Raw genomic sequence first — 19,092 nt, 5'->3', positions numbered from 1 at the left:
TAATATATAGCACATAATACATATTAGATACAAAAATTTGAGCTCAATGTGTACATTCTCTTTAGTTGGTCCAGAAAACTTATTCTCATATTTTTAATGTTCTGAAGACCTCTGATTTCTTTATAACTTCAATTTAGTAGAGTAGATAGGAAGTACATATATAAGCATGTATACCCTAAACCTCTGGCATTGAGATGTTGACTTATAATTAATCCTCCTGACTTCTTATTGTGGTCTCCAAGATAAAATGCCAGTGTTCTAGGATATTTAATATATAATATATGGTTCCTTTCACCATACCTACTCTTAAATATTTTTTACATACAGTCTATTTAATAATATTCTTCCCCCATCTGGTTCCTCTTTCCTTGATCCTTCCTACCTCTCTATCCACCCAACATAATGATCTTTGTCTGTCTTAGGGAAAAACAAAACAAAAAAAATTTAACAAAGTGTTTTCTCTGGTAAAGCAGAGGAAGTAACTCTAAAGAGTGAAAAGTAGAAGCTTCAACTAAGTGAAAACATAACTTTAATTTAAGACAAATAATTGAAGTAGAGACAGGTATTGTCAAGGCTCTAATCCAAAGCCTCCCCACACATGCTACACAAGCTCTCCTCCACTTCAGTGAACTCAGTGAAGGAGTGAGAAGAGAGACTGAAGGAGTTGAAGGGGTTTTCAACTCCATAAGAAGAATAACATCAACCAACCAGATCCCCCAGAGCTCCCAGAGACTAAACCACCAACCAGAGTACACATGGAAGGGACCCATGGCTCCAGCTGCATATGCAGCAGAGGATTATCTTATCTGACACCAACAGGAGAGGAGTCTCTTAGTTCTATGAAGGACTGATGATCCAGCTTATGAGAATGCTAGTGTGCTGAGGTCTGAGGGGCTGGATGGGTGGAGGAATACCCTCATAGAGGCAGAGGGAATGAGTTAGTGGATAGAAGGTCTAACTGGAAAGGGGATAACATTTAAATATAAATAAATAAATAAATAAATAAATAAATAAATAAATAAAACTTTTAAAAGTTGGCTTGTTTTTTCTCTATTGAGAGTTGTTGCAGTTTGAATCTAAAATGTCACTCCCATGCCTATGTTTCAAATTGTTAGTCCCTCTCTAGGGAGGTTCTGGACACTGGATGTGGGACAGAGGATGTAGAGGGAGTAGGTCTCTGGAGATTGATCCTTGGGGACTGTGATCCTTAACTATGTGGTGTTCCACTCTACATCTGGAGTGTGACCATAACACAGATTCCTGGCCCAGTGATGTTCTGCACAAGTACATGAACAACTTAGAACACTCAGAAGCCACAAGCTAAAAGAAGTCTTTACACTCCATGCGCTCCATATTCTTTCAGATAAATGTATGACAAATGTCATCTCCTACTTTAGAGATCATCTCTTTAAGAAGCAAGCTTGAGAGTATTTTTGTTGTTATTGTTTTTGTGAAATCCTATATTGGTTCTTTCATATACTGTAATTTTATATTGTAACTGTCATGTTTCTGCAGGCCAGTATTCCAATTGTTTTGTCCCGTGTATTCCCTAACAGCATTGTGTCCACTGATTTTTGAGTATTTGAGTCTTCCATTATTTGGAAATATTTTGTGGGTCGAGTAAAAAATATGAACTGACATTCCTTTTGTTGCATTCAGTTGTTCTAGTTTCAATTGTCAAGAATGTTTCCCTGCTCGCCATGTTGCTTTATGTTTATGTCAAAACCCACTATTACACGTATGTGCAAGATCTTTGCCTTGTGCTCTTCAGTATATTCCCTGGATTATGTGTACACTTAGCTAATTGTAGCACATTAATTGGATTTATACTTATATAAAGTTTTGTAATTACATCATATTGCTTATCTAGCCTTCGTGCAATATCTGTTCCTTGAGCCTGGTATTTCTATATAAATTTAATACTCAATTTCCACCAAAATGCCTAGTGACTTATAAAATAAGGTCTCAAATCTTTAAGTCAACTGGGGACAAATGACCTAGTAAAAATAGTGAGTTTTCTGGCCTGTTGCCACCATTACTTTTCATATTAATTTTGAGAGTTTGCATTTTAAGATTGCTGATTTATTCAGGTACTTGAATATGAGGTATTTTTATATTTGTTTAATTACTTAAGAATTTTAGCATTCATTGTGCAAGTCTTTCACTTATTTGACTAAATATTTCACTGAGAATTCCATTATTTTTAACACTAGTAAAAATAAAAAATTTTGGTTGACTTATTAATGTTTTAATATGTTAATGTTTTCTTAGAGGAACTGATTCATTGGTTTTACATACAGATAATCTGACTGCTATGTTCCAGCTGACAGTTGTGTTATGTTATGATGATGCAAAATTATATTCATAATTCCATTCTGCTTTTCACTTTAAGTAGTCAAAGATTTATATTTGGTATTTGAAACTTTTTACTTAAAATATTTGTTGTATTAGATAATTTTGCCCAACTATTACTTAATATACATGTTCTGAGCATGCTTAAGGTAGGCTCGAGTAAGATAATGATATTCTAAAAGTTAGTTAAGTACATTAAAATATTAGATTTATGATACTTTTCATTTTGAGGATAAAACACAATCAGAGCACACACACACACACACACACACACACACACACACACACACACAAACACACACACACATACAATACACACACATTGATCCTGGTTGGATATAGCCACAAGACTGAAATTGATAGGTCATCCAGTATAGCAATGTTTCTCTTTAGCAGATATTTAGCTAGATTTAATCCCAGATGGTTTTGCTAATGTGGTAGAATTTTTAATCAGAACATTTTGCTTGATTTATATTCCATGGTAGAACAGTAAAGAGTTCAAGTATCACATTCTGAATGACATCCTTTAGTTTTGCGGACTATCAGTGGTACATGTCTTCATTTAAAATACATAATCAGAAGTGTATCCAGTAACTGGTAGTGGGAAAGAAGAGAGCATCTCTCTGTGTCTTTGCTTGACTGATAATTGTAATTATATTTGACAGCTTGTGTCTGCTAAGTAATAAAAGCTCTTCTTTTTTTCCAAAACCCTAGTGATATTAAATGTTTAATAACTGTCCAATTAGTAAGTTGCCTTAATTCTAATTCTTCATGTTTTAGCCACCCTCTCTTCTCCCTTTCCCCTCCTTCCTTTCTTAGCTTCCTCCCTCCATGTTACTGCCTCATAAGGACATAAGATCCATACTCATATGACAGTTTTCTATGGTTCATTTCCACGTACTATGTGTTATAAAACACTAGCCTTAGTAGTGATGCACAGCTGAAGGAGTAGTGTGGGGAAGCTGAGTCCCAGGCCTGCATCATACAATAGTGAGCATTTCTGTCTTTTTATGAAACTGAAGGAGAATAAGATGCTTCTGCCTCTGCTTGTTGTGAAATGTGTTTTCTCAGCTTTCTTCAACTAATCATGGTTTTGTTCGTTCATGAAGGTATTACATATACTGAATTTTGATCAAATATTGTATTTTCCTGAGGACAATTACTGTTTGACCTCTGTTTTCTAATATGTAATGCTAATGCTGAAGGAAAGTGTTACCGTAAAGGCACTGTCTCACCTTCAGTGATCCAGCTTCTTGTGGAGAAATTGGACTCTTGAGTTAGGTAGCTACTGCTTTCATGCTTCTGTGCTGTGCTCCACTGTAAACCTCTTCTAAAAATAAATCAAAAACAATGTTTACATCATCTTTTCCAGAACTGAGGAAGTAAGAACGGAACAGGCTCTTTGCCTGTAGTTAATTAAGCCTCTCTGTTTCCTTGCTGTATATTATAGTCCTTAATGTCACCTTAGTTGAATCTCCTTCTAATTCCATCATAGTTGTTTCTCTGAGCATCTACTTCCCTGGCTTGGCTGTTTGATTCATAGTTCATTCCATGAATCAGGGATCTCATTCATACACTTCTAAGATAAAATTCAAAGTTGAAAAAGCAAATGTTTGACTTTGTTCTTTTCTATGTTTCATCTCACCTTCACCTCAAGTACATATAAACCGATTTTTTTCTCCAAGTCTGTAATCAATTGTTAAGGAAGTTATTTGTCATACACAGTGGGAATGGGCCAAACAATCATGGTTTTAGGTATATGGGGAAAAAAAACTTGCAAACGAAGCTTCTAGAATAAGCTTGTAATAAAAATTAGTGTACAAGGCTTTAATCCTCAAATTTCTTTCCTTCTATTTCTCATGATATTTCCATAATTTCTTGATGATTGCCTTTCTTCTTGCTCAAGGTCCTAGGATAGTTCATCCTTTTTGCCAGCAAAATGTTCAAATCTCTTAAGGCTGACTTGATATTTTGAATCCTAACAGTTCAACCTAAACGAAGTTTGTTCTTGGTTCTTGGATTCTGGTAGGTTCAGAGCTATTCGTCCTTATCTTGGGGAACCATTCAAGTAGCCATTATTTTTTGTTAGTGCAGGCACCAATTTGCACTATGTATCACTTGATGTTTGAGGAGACATCAGATCTTAGTCACTAGTTTGTTGCTGTGAGGAGAAACCATGACTAAAGTAACTCGTAGAAAATAAAGAATTTTATTTTAAGTTTCTGAGGTTTATTTTATTTTCATCATGGCATAGAACACAGTGGGTCACTTGTCATTGGCGCAATACCTGAGAGCTACACCCTGATGTGGAGGCCAGGAGAGCTTTTGAAACCTTAATGCCCATTCCCAGTGACACAAGAAAGCCATGCATACTCTAACAAGGCTACATCATTCAAATATTCTAATATTTCTCAGATAATGCTACTCCCTAATGTCTGAATATTAAAATATATGAGCCGATAGGGGCCATTCTTACTTAAGTGCCAAAATCGTAATCCTAGTTTGGGGATACCAGTGGGAACTTTCACCTTTAGGGTTTATACTTCCTCATTTCAGACTTAAGATATAATGGTTCATGACAACTTATGCTGTACCTGAGCCAACCGTCTACTTCAAATAGATATGTTATATGTCCTTGTAATAATGAAATGTAAGTGGACTCATGAGCATGGTAAATAAGGGACTAGATTTTAAGTATTGCCTAGATCCCTGACAGTCCTGAGATCTTGGAGTTGTACATTCTAAAAGGCATACTTTCACCCCTTTGGTAACTTGAAAACATTAATAGAAGGTGGTGCCTCCAGCCAAGTTCTGGAAAGTAGATACTTGCTCTTTCAATGCTCCAGACTGCCCCATAGAAAGCTTATGGCATAATGTCAACTAGGTATTATAGCAATTGTTTGTTACATGTTGAGAGTTCATGGCCCGCTTACTCTACAGATCTAGTTCTGAGATAGCCAAAGCTGCACAAAGAAACCCTATCTCAGAAAATAAAAAAAAAAAAAAAACTGATAACTTGTATGTACGTAAGGCAGGCAAAATGCAGGTGTTTTGTCTTTGGAATTGTTGAGATATGATGCAGTTAATTATGAGACTAGGGAAAACTATGAAGATATTTTAGAAAAGTTGTCACCAACCAGATACTCTGGATCTCCAGGGACTAAAACACCAACCAAAGAATACTCATGGAAGGGACCCATTGCACAACCTCATATGTAGCAAAGGATAATGTTATCTGGCATCAACAGGAGGAGAAGCCCTTGGTCATGAGAAGGCTTGTTTCCCCAGTGTAGGGAAATGCCAGGGTGGTGAGGTGGGAGTGGGAGGGGGAGCATCCTCATAGAAGTAGGGGGAGGGGAGATGGAAGTGGAAGATCGGGAGAACAGGGAAAGGGGATAACATTTGAAATGTAAAATTTTTTAAAAATAAAAATTTAAAAAGACATTTTCTAGCCAATATTTCTTGAAATTGATGGTTTGTGCCACTGTCATTGGTAGCCTTTTATTAAATATTTTGCACAATATTTAAGTAATGTTCATTTATGTACTTCCTTTCCTCCTTAATCTGTTTGCTTCCCTCCCATTCTACCTTTCTGGCTTACTGCAAGACCAGCACTGATAGCGACAGCAACAGTATTGACTCCTCTTTTTCCTCTTCCTCTTCCTCCTCTTCTTCCTCCTTCTTCCTCCTCAAGACATGGTTTTACTCTGTAGATCATGGTGGTCAATATCTCACTACGCAGCCTAAGCTGGCCATGAACTCTGACTCTCCTGCCTCAGCCCTCCAAATGCTAGAATTAGAAGTGTGTGTTTCCTAGCCCAGTTTGCCTGTTGGTTCTTAAATAAGTGGGATGCTTTCTAGTTGGGCATACTCAAGCTGGGGGTCTCTATCTCATAATTGTAGTCTTGTTTTATTTTCATAGAATGCTTCATGGAGGGACCATCTACTAAAACATATTATGGAGTGTTAGTTCATGAGATAAAGGTAAAATACAACATGTATGTGTAACACTGGTAATGATAATCTAGACACAATATTTGGTATCATTGCTGCTTAACTGTAGTTAATCTACATTTGAGGGTCTAAGATCACCTCTATATTAAGGATAAAAAAAACATAAGGCAATCTTTTTTTTTTAAATCAGAACTAATAGGAAAATGACCTGGAGTTGATCTTCTCCAGTCTTTCTCTGATGTCTAGACAGAAATCAGTGGCTACCAAGAATGGAAGTCGGAGATTAGTAAGCATTAGCCTGAATAATCCCAAAACATAATGAATGAGCCTCAGTATAGACAGTATATAGACCAAAGAAGAACCATTTTCTGATGTTTTATCCTATCTAGGAATGCATTCTCGTTTTGAAAGTCTTTAACACCTGTCTTAATTGTTAATCGTTCATTCACCAGAGTCTAAGCCTCAGATGCCAAGCCCTCTCTAGTGTGAAATTACTAGTACATACATTTTAATTATATTTACCATATTTCTTTCTACTTAATGAAAACAAAGCTGTGCATCTATTTATGTGTTTGCATGCATTTTGCCTTTCTTTAACTTATTTAAGTAAAATGTATGGTTATTTAAAGGAAGATATTAGAAAAATAATTCAGGAGGCTATAAAAAATTTATAGCAAGGATCATTAGAAAGAAAAGCATCAATTAATTCCCATGGCAAGTAAAATGTAACATATGCCTTTTCAACAACAACAAAAAATGCAGTAGAAAGAGCAGTAGTTCATCACCTAAGTCATAGATTTTCTAATTATATTCTAATTAAGCAATGCATCACTTTCTGTGCCTCAGTTTTGTTATCTATGAAAACACTGAGACATAATTTCTGCCTCAGTCACAGAAAAAAAAAAATCAAACTTCACCAAAGAGATGTCTAACATTACATACTATTTTTAAAAGTGTGTAGGAGCCTTTCCCACAAAGTGTAGGTAGTAGCTTAGATTTATGTGGGAATGTATCCACATCACATATGTTTAGGGACTCAGCATGTGTGAACTGTCTGACTTGGTTCTTCACGAACATCTCAGAGAAGCAAACATTGAATATTGAATCCAGGCTTGAAAAAAAAAATCTGCTCTTTTTTTTTTTTCCTACAAACTTCATTCAATGTAGAACTGTGCTGGGAGAAACCTCTTTGGATAAAGTAACCATGGATAAGTCTTTCTGTGTAGTCCAAAATATAAATAGTGAGCAAGAGAAAACCCTGATGAAACAAAGGAAATGGTATTTCTACCAAGGGGACCTCATTTGCAGGCGGTCTGGAGGACAGACATTGCCAGGAACAAATGATACCAAAGCTTAGTGGACAGAAAGGAAAGTGGGATAATTATGTCCTTAGTACCCAAGTGTTGAACCCAAGGTCATCTAAGGCTTTATAGGTCATGGTAAAGGGCTTGTGCTGTATTTTAAATGCTTTGCAATACCATTTCATTTTTAAAGTATATTTCAGTTCTCTCTATTCATAGGCCAGTTGGGGGAAATCATGAGCATCCATGCTAGAGATGTACTGCTGGAGATGCTCCAGTAAGAACCCTTTGACTTTCTCCACTTCATGCCTTATTTCTTAAAGCCTTTCACGTATTACCTCAGACAGCTTTCACCTCATGTGTCACCCCCCTTTCCCAGTGTGTTTAATGCTCTACTGCAGAATTTTTATCCCTCCTACAGTTACCTTGATACTTGAGAGGTTCTTGATTAGATTCCCATCTTCTTATTTTTTTCTTTTACTAAAATATTTTAATTTTATGTAACAATCAGAAGAGCAGCTCATGGCACATGTTTTCAAGACAATGAGATAGGTGGTAAAGATTGAGTAATCTGGGTTCATATTCTAGTTCCCCCCAAAAATGAAAATTATCACAGGAGAATTAGGCAAATAAGACTTCATGTAAAAGGTTGTGAATGTGTTTGTTTAATAGCATACAGTAGTCTTATTATATTAGCAAATAAAGTATGTAACTAGGTTAAAGCCATTTAATTCTTGAAATACATTTGCCTTCCATTATTTTTAAGTGGGTGATTTTAACAGCTTTCTATTTTAAAATATGGCTTATTTTACAAGGTACAGAAAATGTGTACCAAATACTTTTATTTTATTTTTTTAAAGTGTAATTTTTCAATGTTCAAATCATGTCCATGTGTTATTAGGGGGAGTTGAGAAATCTTATTAAGCTCTGGAGTTGCCTACAAAACATACATGATTTTTAAATATTTGCTAAATAAATGGATAGATATATGTCTAGTGGTTCTTGGTAGCGCATCAGCTTTGGAATTAACAGGGTAGATTTAAAATGTCTATGTCAGGGCCATGTTCCCAAGGGCTCGTATTCACACAGTTTATTTTATTTGCTGCACAAGTGGCTAGGTTTTCTTAATAACTCAGTTAGTGCTGAGAACCAAGGAAAAGGACTGATACTGCAGTATCTCCTGGGACTTCCATACCCACCTGCTACTATAAATGCCTGAGTCTGTCTGCCTTTCATGCCTATTGAATGCACAACATAAGTTACAGTAGTTAGTTGTTCTTTAAAGTTATTAAAAATAATTAACTGAGGAATATACTTTGGTAATGAGGAAAACAGCACTGTAACATTTATTTTAATACATTATTTATTCTTTGAGAATATTATATATATACGTATATAAAATGTGTTTTGTTTTTGTCACACACACACACACACACACACACACACACACACACACACACACCCATTCCAGCTCTGCCTCCCCTTTATCACTGACTACAGTTAGTTAGTGCTTCCAGTATGAACATGGGTTTAAGGTTAACTGCTGATTCATGACAGGGGCCACATCTTTGATGAAAACTGAGTCTTCCCCCCTACCTACACTAATCAAGTGTTTCTGTATAGCTCAGTCCCATCATCTATGCTGAAAATTTAACTGGCTTGATATGAGTGCTGTGATATTTGTTATCCAGGTAATTAGTTTGCATTTGAAGATTTTCTCTTAACTAACGTCCTTGTAGACTACTGTCTTCACTGAATAAATGATATTTGAGTCCTTTAATTTTTAAAAATCATCCTGAGACTCCCAAAACAAGGTTGGAATGAAATCACATTTTCTTCAAGTTTTGGCTTCAGAAAGTCTGGAGTGGTATCGTGTTTAAGTATTGTGAATTTGTAAAAGGAAAACATCGTTTAATTCTATAATAATGTGTATATAATAACATGAATTTAAGGCACCTGATTCAGACTCAAAACTAAGATGCTGGAGATAATAACAATAAACAAAAATCAAAGCAAACTGGGCTTGGTGCCCAGGAAAGTAGCCAGATGCCAAGGACTAGGCAAGCAATAAACTAGTCATGGAAATGAGGCCAGAGAGGATGGGACTCTAACTATATACTGTATAGCATGATCTCTGCTGGGGGTCACCACAGGTGGGGTTCCTGACCAGCTTATTTCAATGACAAACATTCTGAGGAACTTTCCTTCCTGACATGTACATCTTAAACATGCAGGAATGTACCATGCTCCTCCATTGTGCTAGAGCTTTTACAGCCCTATAAACTGTGAGAACACAAACAGACCAGGAGTAAAAATAGGTGTTCATAACAACTGTAGCTGAAGTAAAAGGGAAAATTTCCCAGGACACTGAAGTGCTATACAATTTACATAAACAAGGGAGGAAATCCTCTGAGTGTTCAGGGGTGTGTATTTAATACACATGTCTAACACACATTTCCTGTTATTGAAAAGGAGTCTTTAGTATTTTAATGACATTTCAGAGCCTGAATATATTTCAGGTGTGTTTTATTTCTTTAAAAAAAAGTGTAAACACAGAGTACAGCCACCAGAGAAGCCTATACAAGTCCTTTTTTTTCATTACAGGAGGTGTGTGTGTGTGTGTGTTTCCCAATGGATACAATAGGCTAGAGCACTGGTTCTCAATTTTCCTGTGCTGCAACCCTTTAGCAATTCTTCATGTTGTGATGACCTACAACCATAAAATTATTTTCATTTCTACCTCATAACTGTAACTTTGCTACTTTATGAATCATAAATATTTGTGTTTTCTCGAAACCACTGTGAAAGGGTTTTTCAGTTCCCAAAGGGGTCATGCATGACTCACAAGTTGAGAACATGGAGCTAGAAAATGTTATGAGAGGAAATTTGTGATCAGAGACGATGGCACTTCTCTTGTAATTGGGGTGCTGAGGGAATGATGGCTTTCTAAGCACAAAAGTAAATGGAAGTGAGGTGAAGTGTTCAAAATCTCTTATACAAATACATCTGAAATAAGAGACAATAAGTTAAAGCATTGGCTACATTCAGGATAGGAGCAAGAGAAGATTGTTCTAAGGCCATAATCTCACTTGGTGACTCTCTCACCACAGCTAATGGCAGAATTATCCCTTTAAAGTTATTAAAAATATTTAATTGAAGGATATACTTTCTTTGACTTCTCTACTTCAATAATAAGCCTTAGGGTTCCTGAATCATAGAGGCTTCTCTTAAAAATGTGTGTGAGTGTGTGTGTGTGTGTGTGTGTGTGTGTGTGTGTGTGTATGTGTGTGTGTGTGTGTGTGTGAGAGAGAGAGAGAAAGAGAGAGAGAGAGAGAGAGAGAGAGAGAGAGAGAGAGAGAGAGAGAGAGAGAGAGAGAGAGTGTTTGTGTGTGTCTGTCTGTCTGTCTAAAGTTACATGAACTAAAATTACAGGTAATTGTGAGCCTCCAAACATGGGTACTAGGAACCAAACTCATGATCTGTGCTAGAGAAACAAGTGCTCTTAACTTTTGAGCCATCTCTGCAGCCCCCATAGAGGCTTCTTTTCACCAACTATCAGAGAAATTTCTTTCTCTCCCTTATATCTGGAAACTCTTTTTGCCACCTGCTAAGTGTCTGCATAGTTACTAGAAACAAGAGAAGTATTCCCCAGATGCACACTTTCCCTAAAGGCTAATGTAGTGACTGGGATCAAATACATTGCAGCCAGTGGTGTTTAGTGTTTTCCTAGGTATTCATCATGGTTTTGCTGTTTACTCTCAGACTTCCACACACATGGCTCAGTGGCTCAATTGAAAGATTTGTCAAGATAAATAATTACCTTCTCCACCATCCTTGAACCTTAAAATCCCAAAACAAGCAAATGTCAAAATGGCTGGGATCCCTGTTTACCAGTACCCCTGCTAAATATCTCCTCAGAGATGATGCTGTCCACCTGCTTGCAGATAGGCAATTAAAAACTGCTTGAGGTAGAATGACTGTCCTGGTCCCCAGGTTTAGTGAATAAAAGAATTCATGTTGGAACTGTGCCCAGGATGCCAGGCAGATAGTCTTAATCAGATGCAAACTAGATACAAAGTGGGTCATGCTATAAAGTCAAGTCTATTAATGAAGCTTCAGTATTTTAAATGAACTATAAAACTGGGAATAAGGCTGGTAGCTACCCTCAAGGAATCAGTCACCTACCCCCTCTTAAAATTCAGCCTTCCTAATGAGCCCTACCTGGTGTCTGATTGTCCTGTACACTTTCATCCTGAGAGCTGTAATTGTGCATTTGTAGCCCCCATTAAATTACTGGGTGTTATTCAGCACAGATATCCTCAGTTCAGTTGTGTGAAGACAAATGAAGCAACAATTGTATTGGAAGCTACATTGAGAGGGGAGATTATAACTTGTTTTTCTCTTGTATTCACCTCTCCCTCATCCCTATGCGCACATGATTATTTGGTGTTCTATAAAAATAAGACTGAAGGAGGAAATCAGCCAATTCACCTTCCCATTAATCTGAGTGTTTTTTTTTTTTTTTTTCCCTTTTGGCAGTGACAAACAAGAAACCCACACAGGCATCTATCACGAAGGTCAAACAGTTTGAGGGCTCCACATCATTTGTCCGAAGATCCCAATGGATGCTTGAGCAGCTTCGCCAAGTTAATGGTATCGATCCTAATCGGGTGAGTGAATTTTTCCAATGCTGAGCAAAGGAATTCTCCTCACATGATGACTTTGCTTTAAAACAGTGCTGGTGATGGTAGAGTCATTCTTAAAATGCATTTCAGTTATGGGATCAAAATTTCCCCATCTCTGTTACTGTGCTATGGGAAACTACAAACCTTCCATGTTTGATAGAAAAATGCAAGAGAATGCATATTGAATGATGCTGTCTTCAGCAATGTTTATATATGACAAAGTTCAAAGATCCATGCCCTGAGGGTCTATAAGAAAACCTGAGGTTTGTAAAAATTTCATTTGCCTTCTAATAAAAATAAATTAACATCACTTTAAAATAATGAATTAGGATTCTTACAGAATTGTGTTAAGATGTAAGCATCTATTTAAAGGACTCATTTCCTTTTGTGCATACACATCACAGTATCTGCAAACATCAATGAATTACTAAAGTAACAAAGGGAAATCCTTTCTGACCCATGTATAAAATATAAACAAATCACAATGCTGAGAAATTATAGGAATCTTGTTTATTTTTTAGTAATTGGGTAGATGGTATATGGTCAGAGATCTGACACAAGTCTTAAATACTACAGTACCAGCTTCCGAGGGACATGGGTAAATATAGTACAGTTTGGGTTTATTTATTTGACAGAGATGTGAAAACTGTCTATGATTTTTAGATCCTGGTAGAGAGAAAAATGTATGTTTCATATCTTGGGGTCTTTGTTTTAGTCTTCATGCGTCTTTGGATGAGACAGAGTTCACAGAGGAAGTTTGTGTAGCAAGATCAGTACTTATTCCAATGTCTTTTCCAGGATTCTGCAGAGTTTGATTTGTTGTTTGAAAATGCCTTTGACCAGTGGGTTGCTAGCACGGCCTCAGAAAAGTGCACCTTCTTCCAGATCCTCCACCACACCTGCCAGAGGTACCTCACAGACAGGAAGCCAGAGTTTATTAACTGCCAATCCAAAATTATGGGAGGTAAGTGGGCAATTAGACTATTTTAGCTATTCTTTCATGAGACTCATTGTCATATTAGAAGCTGGCTGTTGAGCTACATAATTAAAAACAAACAAAAGCATCAAAATGCTCAGACTTACTTGATATTAAGGAGTCTATGATATGCCACATCTAGAGGCAAAGCCATGCTTTCAATCTTCCGCTACAGCCGATAATTTTAATAAAACATTTCTACTTAACTGAAATGGTTTGTACTGTGAGAACAAGCCTATCTCTTTTATTTATTAGAGAAGCTTTTCACTTTGATCTCTTTGTTGCCTTTGCTATAATTCTATTGCAGAACTCTCTCCTGCATTTTTCCTGGTTATCTTCTTAAGATATTTTTCAAATTCCTCCTGATACTGATCTCATTGTCTTTCTTCATATTATTTTTTTATTGCTGTAGTAGAACACTTGACTGATACAAAGTAAGGAAGAAAGGATCTATTATAGCTGATAGCTCAGAGGAATGCAGTCCATTCCTGGTAGGAAGTGCACATGGCTAGAATAGCTGCATCATGAATCAGAGATAGCCTGTAGCATTCAGTCATGTTCTTCCACATAAATGTTAAGCCCCTTGTCCAAATTATTTTGCAAGATCCCAAATTAGTGCCACCAATAGGAGGCTAGGTGTTCCATCACATGACCCTCTGGAGGGCATTTTACATTCAGACCTAAGACAGCCTATCAAAAGCCATTCTTGTTTATTCAAGACAGTGCACAAAGGTGAACTGGTTTTCTCAGTCAGGCATAAGGGCCAAGTATTGGCACTGGAAACAAAGAGACATGTTGAAGGTGCCCACATCTGCCTTTCCACTATGAAGGCTTTTAAAAAAAAAAACCCAAGCAGTTAAAAATGCAAGCTTTGCAGTCACTCCAAATTGGGGAGGATATTTTATAACCTTGGTCTTTGCACTGACCTATTTTCTGAGTTAGAAAAGTAATTTTTAAATGTGCTAACTTTGCCATTATCAAATACTAAGAGGCAGTTTCATTAGAGATGTTGTGTCCTCTCCTTGCCTTTCTTTTTTTTCACTTTCTTTTATTTTATTTCATTTTTTTAATTCAACAACTTTATTTTTAAAAAGGGAGATAAATGTACAAATTTTAAAAGCACTCTTGAATAAAAGTATATGAATACATTTTTGTGAGTACTTGATTTTATTAAAGGTTTGATAGTATGCATTAAAATCTCACTAGTTACAATGAGCATAAAGTACATGTAAAACAAGATGTAACCTGGAAATAGTCAAAGTTTTCTTGGTGTGTAAATATTAAGCATAAGATTTTTCTTTTTTTTTTCTTTGTTTTTTATTGGCCTTTGTTTTTCTTGAGCTTCATATGGTCTGTGAGTTGTTTCTGGGGTGTTTGAGATAGTTTAATATCCAGCCACTTTGCTGAACTTGTTTTTCAGCTGTAGAAGTTCTCTGGTGGAATTTTTGGGGTCACTTACATACACTATCATGTCATCTGCAAACAGTGATGTTTTTACTTCTTCCTTTCCAATTTGTATCCCTTTGATTTCCTTTTGCTGTCTAATTGCTCTGACCAGGACTTCCAGTACTATGTTGAATAGGTAGGGGGAGAGTGGGCAGCCTTGTCTAGTCCCTGATTTTAGTGGGATTGCTTCAAGTTCCCCACCATTAAGTTTGATGTTTGCTATTGGTTTGCTGTTTATTGCTTTTATTATATTTAGGTATGGGCCTTGTTCTTTCCAACTTTTAACATGAAGGGGTGTTGAATTTTGTCAAATACTTTCTCAGCATCTCCTGAGAGGATCATGTGGTTTTTTTTTCTTTGAGTTTGTTTATATGGTGGATTAAGTTGATGGATTTCTGTAACTTAAACCATCCCTGCATCCCAGGGATGAAGCCTACTTGAACATGGTGAATGATCCTTATAATGTGTTCTTGGGTTCAGTTTGCAAGGATTTTTGTTGAGTCTGTTTGCATCAATCTTCATAAGTGAGATTGGTCTGAAGTTCTCTTTTCTTATACAGTCTTCCTGTGGTTTGGGAACGAGAGTTATTATGACCACGAAAAATGAGTTAGGTACTGTTCCATCTGACTTAATTTTGTGGAATAGTTTAGAGAGTATTGGTATTAGCTCATCAAAAATGTCTGTTAGAATTCTGTAATGAACCTATCTTGACCTGGGCTTTTTTTTTTGTTTGGGAGGCTTTTGATGACTGCTTCTATTTCTTTAGGTGTTATGGGATTATTTAGATGGTTTACCTGGTCCTGGTTTAACTTTAGTATCTGGTATCTGTCTAGGAATTTATCCATTTCCTCCAGATTTTTCAACTTTTGTAGTAGGATCTGATGACTTCTTGAATTTCCTCAGTTTCAGTTGTTATGTCTCCATTTTAATTTCTGATGTTGTTAATTTGAATACCCTCTCTTTGCCCTCTAGTTAGTCTGGCTAAGGGTGTAGCAATCTTGTTAATTTTCTCAAAGTACCAGCTCTTGGTTTTTTTTTTTTTTTTTTTTTTTTGATTCTTTGAATGGTTCTTTTGTTTCTATTTGGTCAATTTCTGCTCTGAGTTTGATTATTTCTTGCCATCTACTCCTCTTGGATGTATCTGCTTTCTTTTGTTCTAGAGCTTTCAACTGTGCTGTCAAGTTGGTAGTGTATGCTTTCTCCAGTTTCTTTTTGGAAGCACTCAGAGATATGAGTTTTCCTGTCAGTACTGCTTTCATTGCATCCCATAGGTTTGGTCATGTTGTGTTTTCATTTTCATTAAATTCTAGAAAATCCTTTATTTCTTTTATTATTTCTTCTTTGACCATGCTATCATTTAATAGAGCATTGTTTAGTTCCCATGTGTATATGGGCTTTTTGTTGTCTTTTTTGTTATTAAAGATTAGCCTTAAACCATGGTGATCTGATAGGATGCATGGGAATATTTCAATCTTATATCTATTGAGGCTTGTTTTATTACCAATTATATGATCAGTTTTGGAGAAGGTGCCATGAGATGCTGAGAAGAATGTATATTCTTTTGTTTTAGGATGATATGTTCTGTAGATGTCTATTAATTCCAATTGGTTCATAGTCTCTGCTAGTTTCACTGCATCCTCATTCAGTTTCTGTTTACATAATCTCTCCATTGATGAGAGTGGGGTATTGAGGTCTCCCACTATTATTGTGTGGGGTGCAATGTATTTTTTGAGCACTAGTATGGTTTCTTTTATGTATATGGTGCTCCTGTGTTTGGAACATAAACTTTAAGGATTGAGAGTTCCTCCTGATAAATTTTCCTTATAATGAATAAAAGTGTCCTTCCTTATCTTTTTTGATAACTTTTGGTTGAAAATCTACTTTATTTGATATTACAATGGCTACTCCAGCTTGTTTCTTGGGGCCATTTGCTTGGAAGGATTTTCCCAAACTTTTACTCTGAGATAGTGTCTGTCTTTGTCTCTGACTTGAGTTTCTTGTGTACAACAAAATGCTTGGTTCTGTTCATATATGCAGTCTGATAGCCTATATCTTTTTATTGGGGAATTGAGTCCATTTATGTTAACAGATATTAAGGAATAGTGGTTGCTGTTTCCTGCTATTTTTGCTTTTAGAGGTAGAATTGTGCCTGTGTGTCTTTCTTCTTTTGGTTTTCTTGCTTATGAGTTTTCTTGTTTTTACTAGGATATAATTTCCCTCCTTGTATTGGGTTTTCCACCTATAATTCGTGTAAATTTAGTTTTGTCCTGGAATATCTTAGTCTCTCCATCTATGGTGATTGAGAATTTTTCTGGATATAGCAGCCTGGGCTGACACTTGTGTTCTCTTAGGGTCTTCATGATGTCTGTCCAGGATCTTCTAGCTTTCATAGTCTCTGTTGAGAAATCGGGTGTGATTATGATTGTTCTGCCTTTATATGTTATATGACCTTTTTCCTTACTGCTTCTAGTATTCTTTCTTTGCTTTGGGCACTTAGTGTTTTTACTATTATGTGTCTGGAAGATTTTCTTTTCTGGTCCAACCTATTTGGAGTTCTGTAGGCTTCTTTTATGCTCGTGGTCATCTCATTCTTAAGGGTAGGGAAGTTTTCTTCTATGATTTTGTTGAAGATATTTACTGTGCCTCTTACTTGATATGCTTTGCCCCCTTCTATTCTTACTATGCTTAGGTTTGGTCTTCTCATTGTGTCCTGGATCTCCTGGACATTTTGGGTTAGGAGCTTTTTGGTTTTTGCACCTTCTCTGACTGTTTTGTCTATGTTTTCAATGTTGTCTTTGGCCCCTGAGATTCTCTCTTCCATCTCTTGTAGTCTGTTGGAAATGCTTGCATCTGTGTCTCATGATTTATTTTTCACGTTTTCTACCTTTGTGTTTGCTCTTTTAGTGTTTTCTTTGCTGTTTTCATTTCCATTTTAAATTCCTTCTTCAATATCTTCATCTCTTTGGCTCTGTTTTCCTCTAGTTCTTTGATTTTTTTTTTTTTTTTTTTGAGTTTTTTTTTTATGTTTCCTTTTTAAAAGGTTCTATTTCTTTATGCTTTCCTCCCATTCTTGTTTAAGTGAGTTATTCAGGCTCTTCTCAAATATCTCCATCATCATCTTGAGGTATGATTTCAGGTATGGGTCTTCTTTTTCTGGAGTGTTTGGTATTCTGCTGTTTGCTGTGATGGGAGAGCTGGGTTCTGATGTTGCCAGGTTGTCTTGGTTTCCATTGGGTAAGTTCTTTTGCTCTCCTCTTGCCATCTTGTCTGTGATTATACTTGGTCTTGTTATCTGTGATTGGTTCATTTTTCTCAGAAGCTATACCCAGTTGTGTCTACTGGCCATTGACCTATCTTCTATTACCTTCTATTCCCTAGTGAATCCTAAAGATGCAGCACTGAGATGGAAACCTGTATTTCGGATGCTAACCAGGTGCTATAGATAACGGATAAACCAGATTGTTTTTCTGTTATCAGAAAAAGTATAATGAGATCAAACACCAGAACTAATGTTGCCTTCTGTGACTCTAGGCATTTGTTTTATTTCTTTAGCTTTTAGTTTTTTTTCAGGTATAACACCTGATAATAGACTAGGGGTTTCTGTTCTATTGTTCTGAGAATCTATAATTCCTAGGGCATAGTTTATTGTCTAATTATTTCTTGACTAAAGAACTAAATAATTTATTGGGTTAAATATTGGCTGTTCCTACATTCCTTAGAAGAAGAAGAAGAAAAGTCTGTATTGAGCATGTTGTAATTTGCTGGCAGTATGTATGTCCCTAATGAATGCAATTTGTCTTATTCAAACAGTTGTAAATCTTGGATAACAGTTGTACCAACACAGTTTAATGAATTAGTACTCTTATTAGTCTTCCTTCCTACACATTACATGATTCTGAAACTTAAAAATCATGTTTCTTGGATCATTCTAGACTGACCCCTTGATTTTGTGAAGCCCTTTCATCTTCAGTGGATTCCATTCTCCGTAATTTCAAAATATATTTTCTTATCACCTTATATTTAGGTCACAAGTTGTAGATGCCAATGTTCACTTTACTTTGAAATATGACAGCTTGTGATGTTTTAGAAAATGGATTGCTGTTGGTATTCTGCCCTTCTATATATGTTATCTTACTCGGCATGAACACATCCTTTGGAAATACAATTTATTATCTCTACAGAGTAGAAAGCAGGATCAGAGTTGATAACTAGCCAGCAAAGGGTCATATCACTAAGCAGGGGTGAAGATAAAAGTCCAGCAATGGCTTTTACTGCTCTAACAGGCACCTTCCTTTGAGAGTGCAACTTGGCTTTTGGATAACTGGTATTTGCTGGTCTTGTGCAAGCATTGTTGAAAAGGTTTAGTCAGAAACTCTTG

At 36.3% G+C, this 19,092-nt stretch overlaps 1 protein-coding gene across 1 annotated transcript in view; it reads left to right on the top strand.

Annotated features, from left to right (window-relative positions):
* The window catches only part of STXBP6 (syntaxin binding protein 6), a 231,522-nt gene that overhangs the window by 162,210 nt on the left and 50,220 nt on the right, over positions 1-19,092 (top strand). Inside the window, exons 3-4 of the mRNA XM_080933394.1 lie at positions 12,147-12,277; positions 13,091-13,256. Coding sequence (XP_080789520.1) covers positions 12,147-12,277; positions 13,091-13,256 — 297 coding nt within the window. The remainder of the gene's footprint in view (positions 1-12,146; positions 12,278-13,090; positions 13,257-19,092) is intronic.

Source organism: Micromys minutus, assembly GCF_963924665.1.
Source record: "Micromys minutus genome assembly, chromosome: 1".
Taxonomy (NCBI): domain Eukaryota; kingdom Metazoa; phylum Chordata; class Mammalia; order Rodentia; family Muridae; genus Micromys; species Micromys minutus.
Note: the sequence above shows the minus strand (reverse complement) of the source record. Positions and strands in the feature narration are given on the sequence as shown.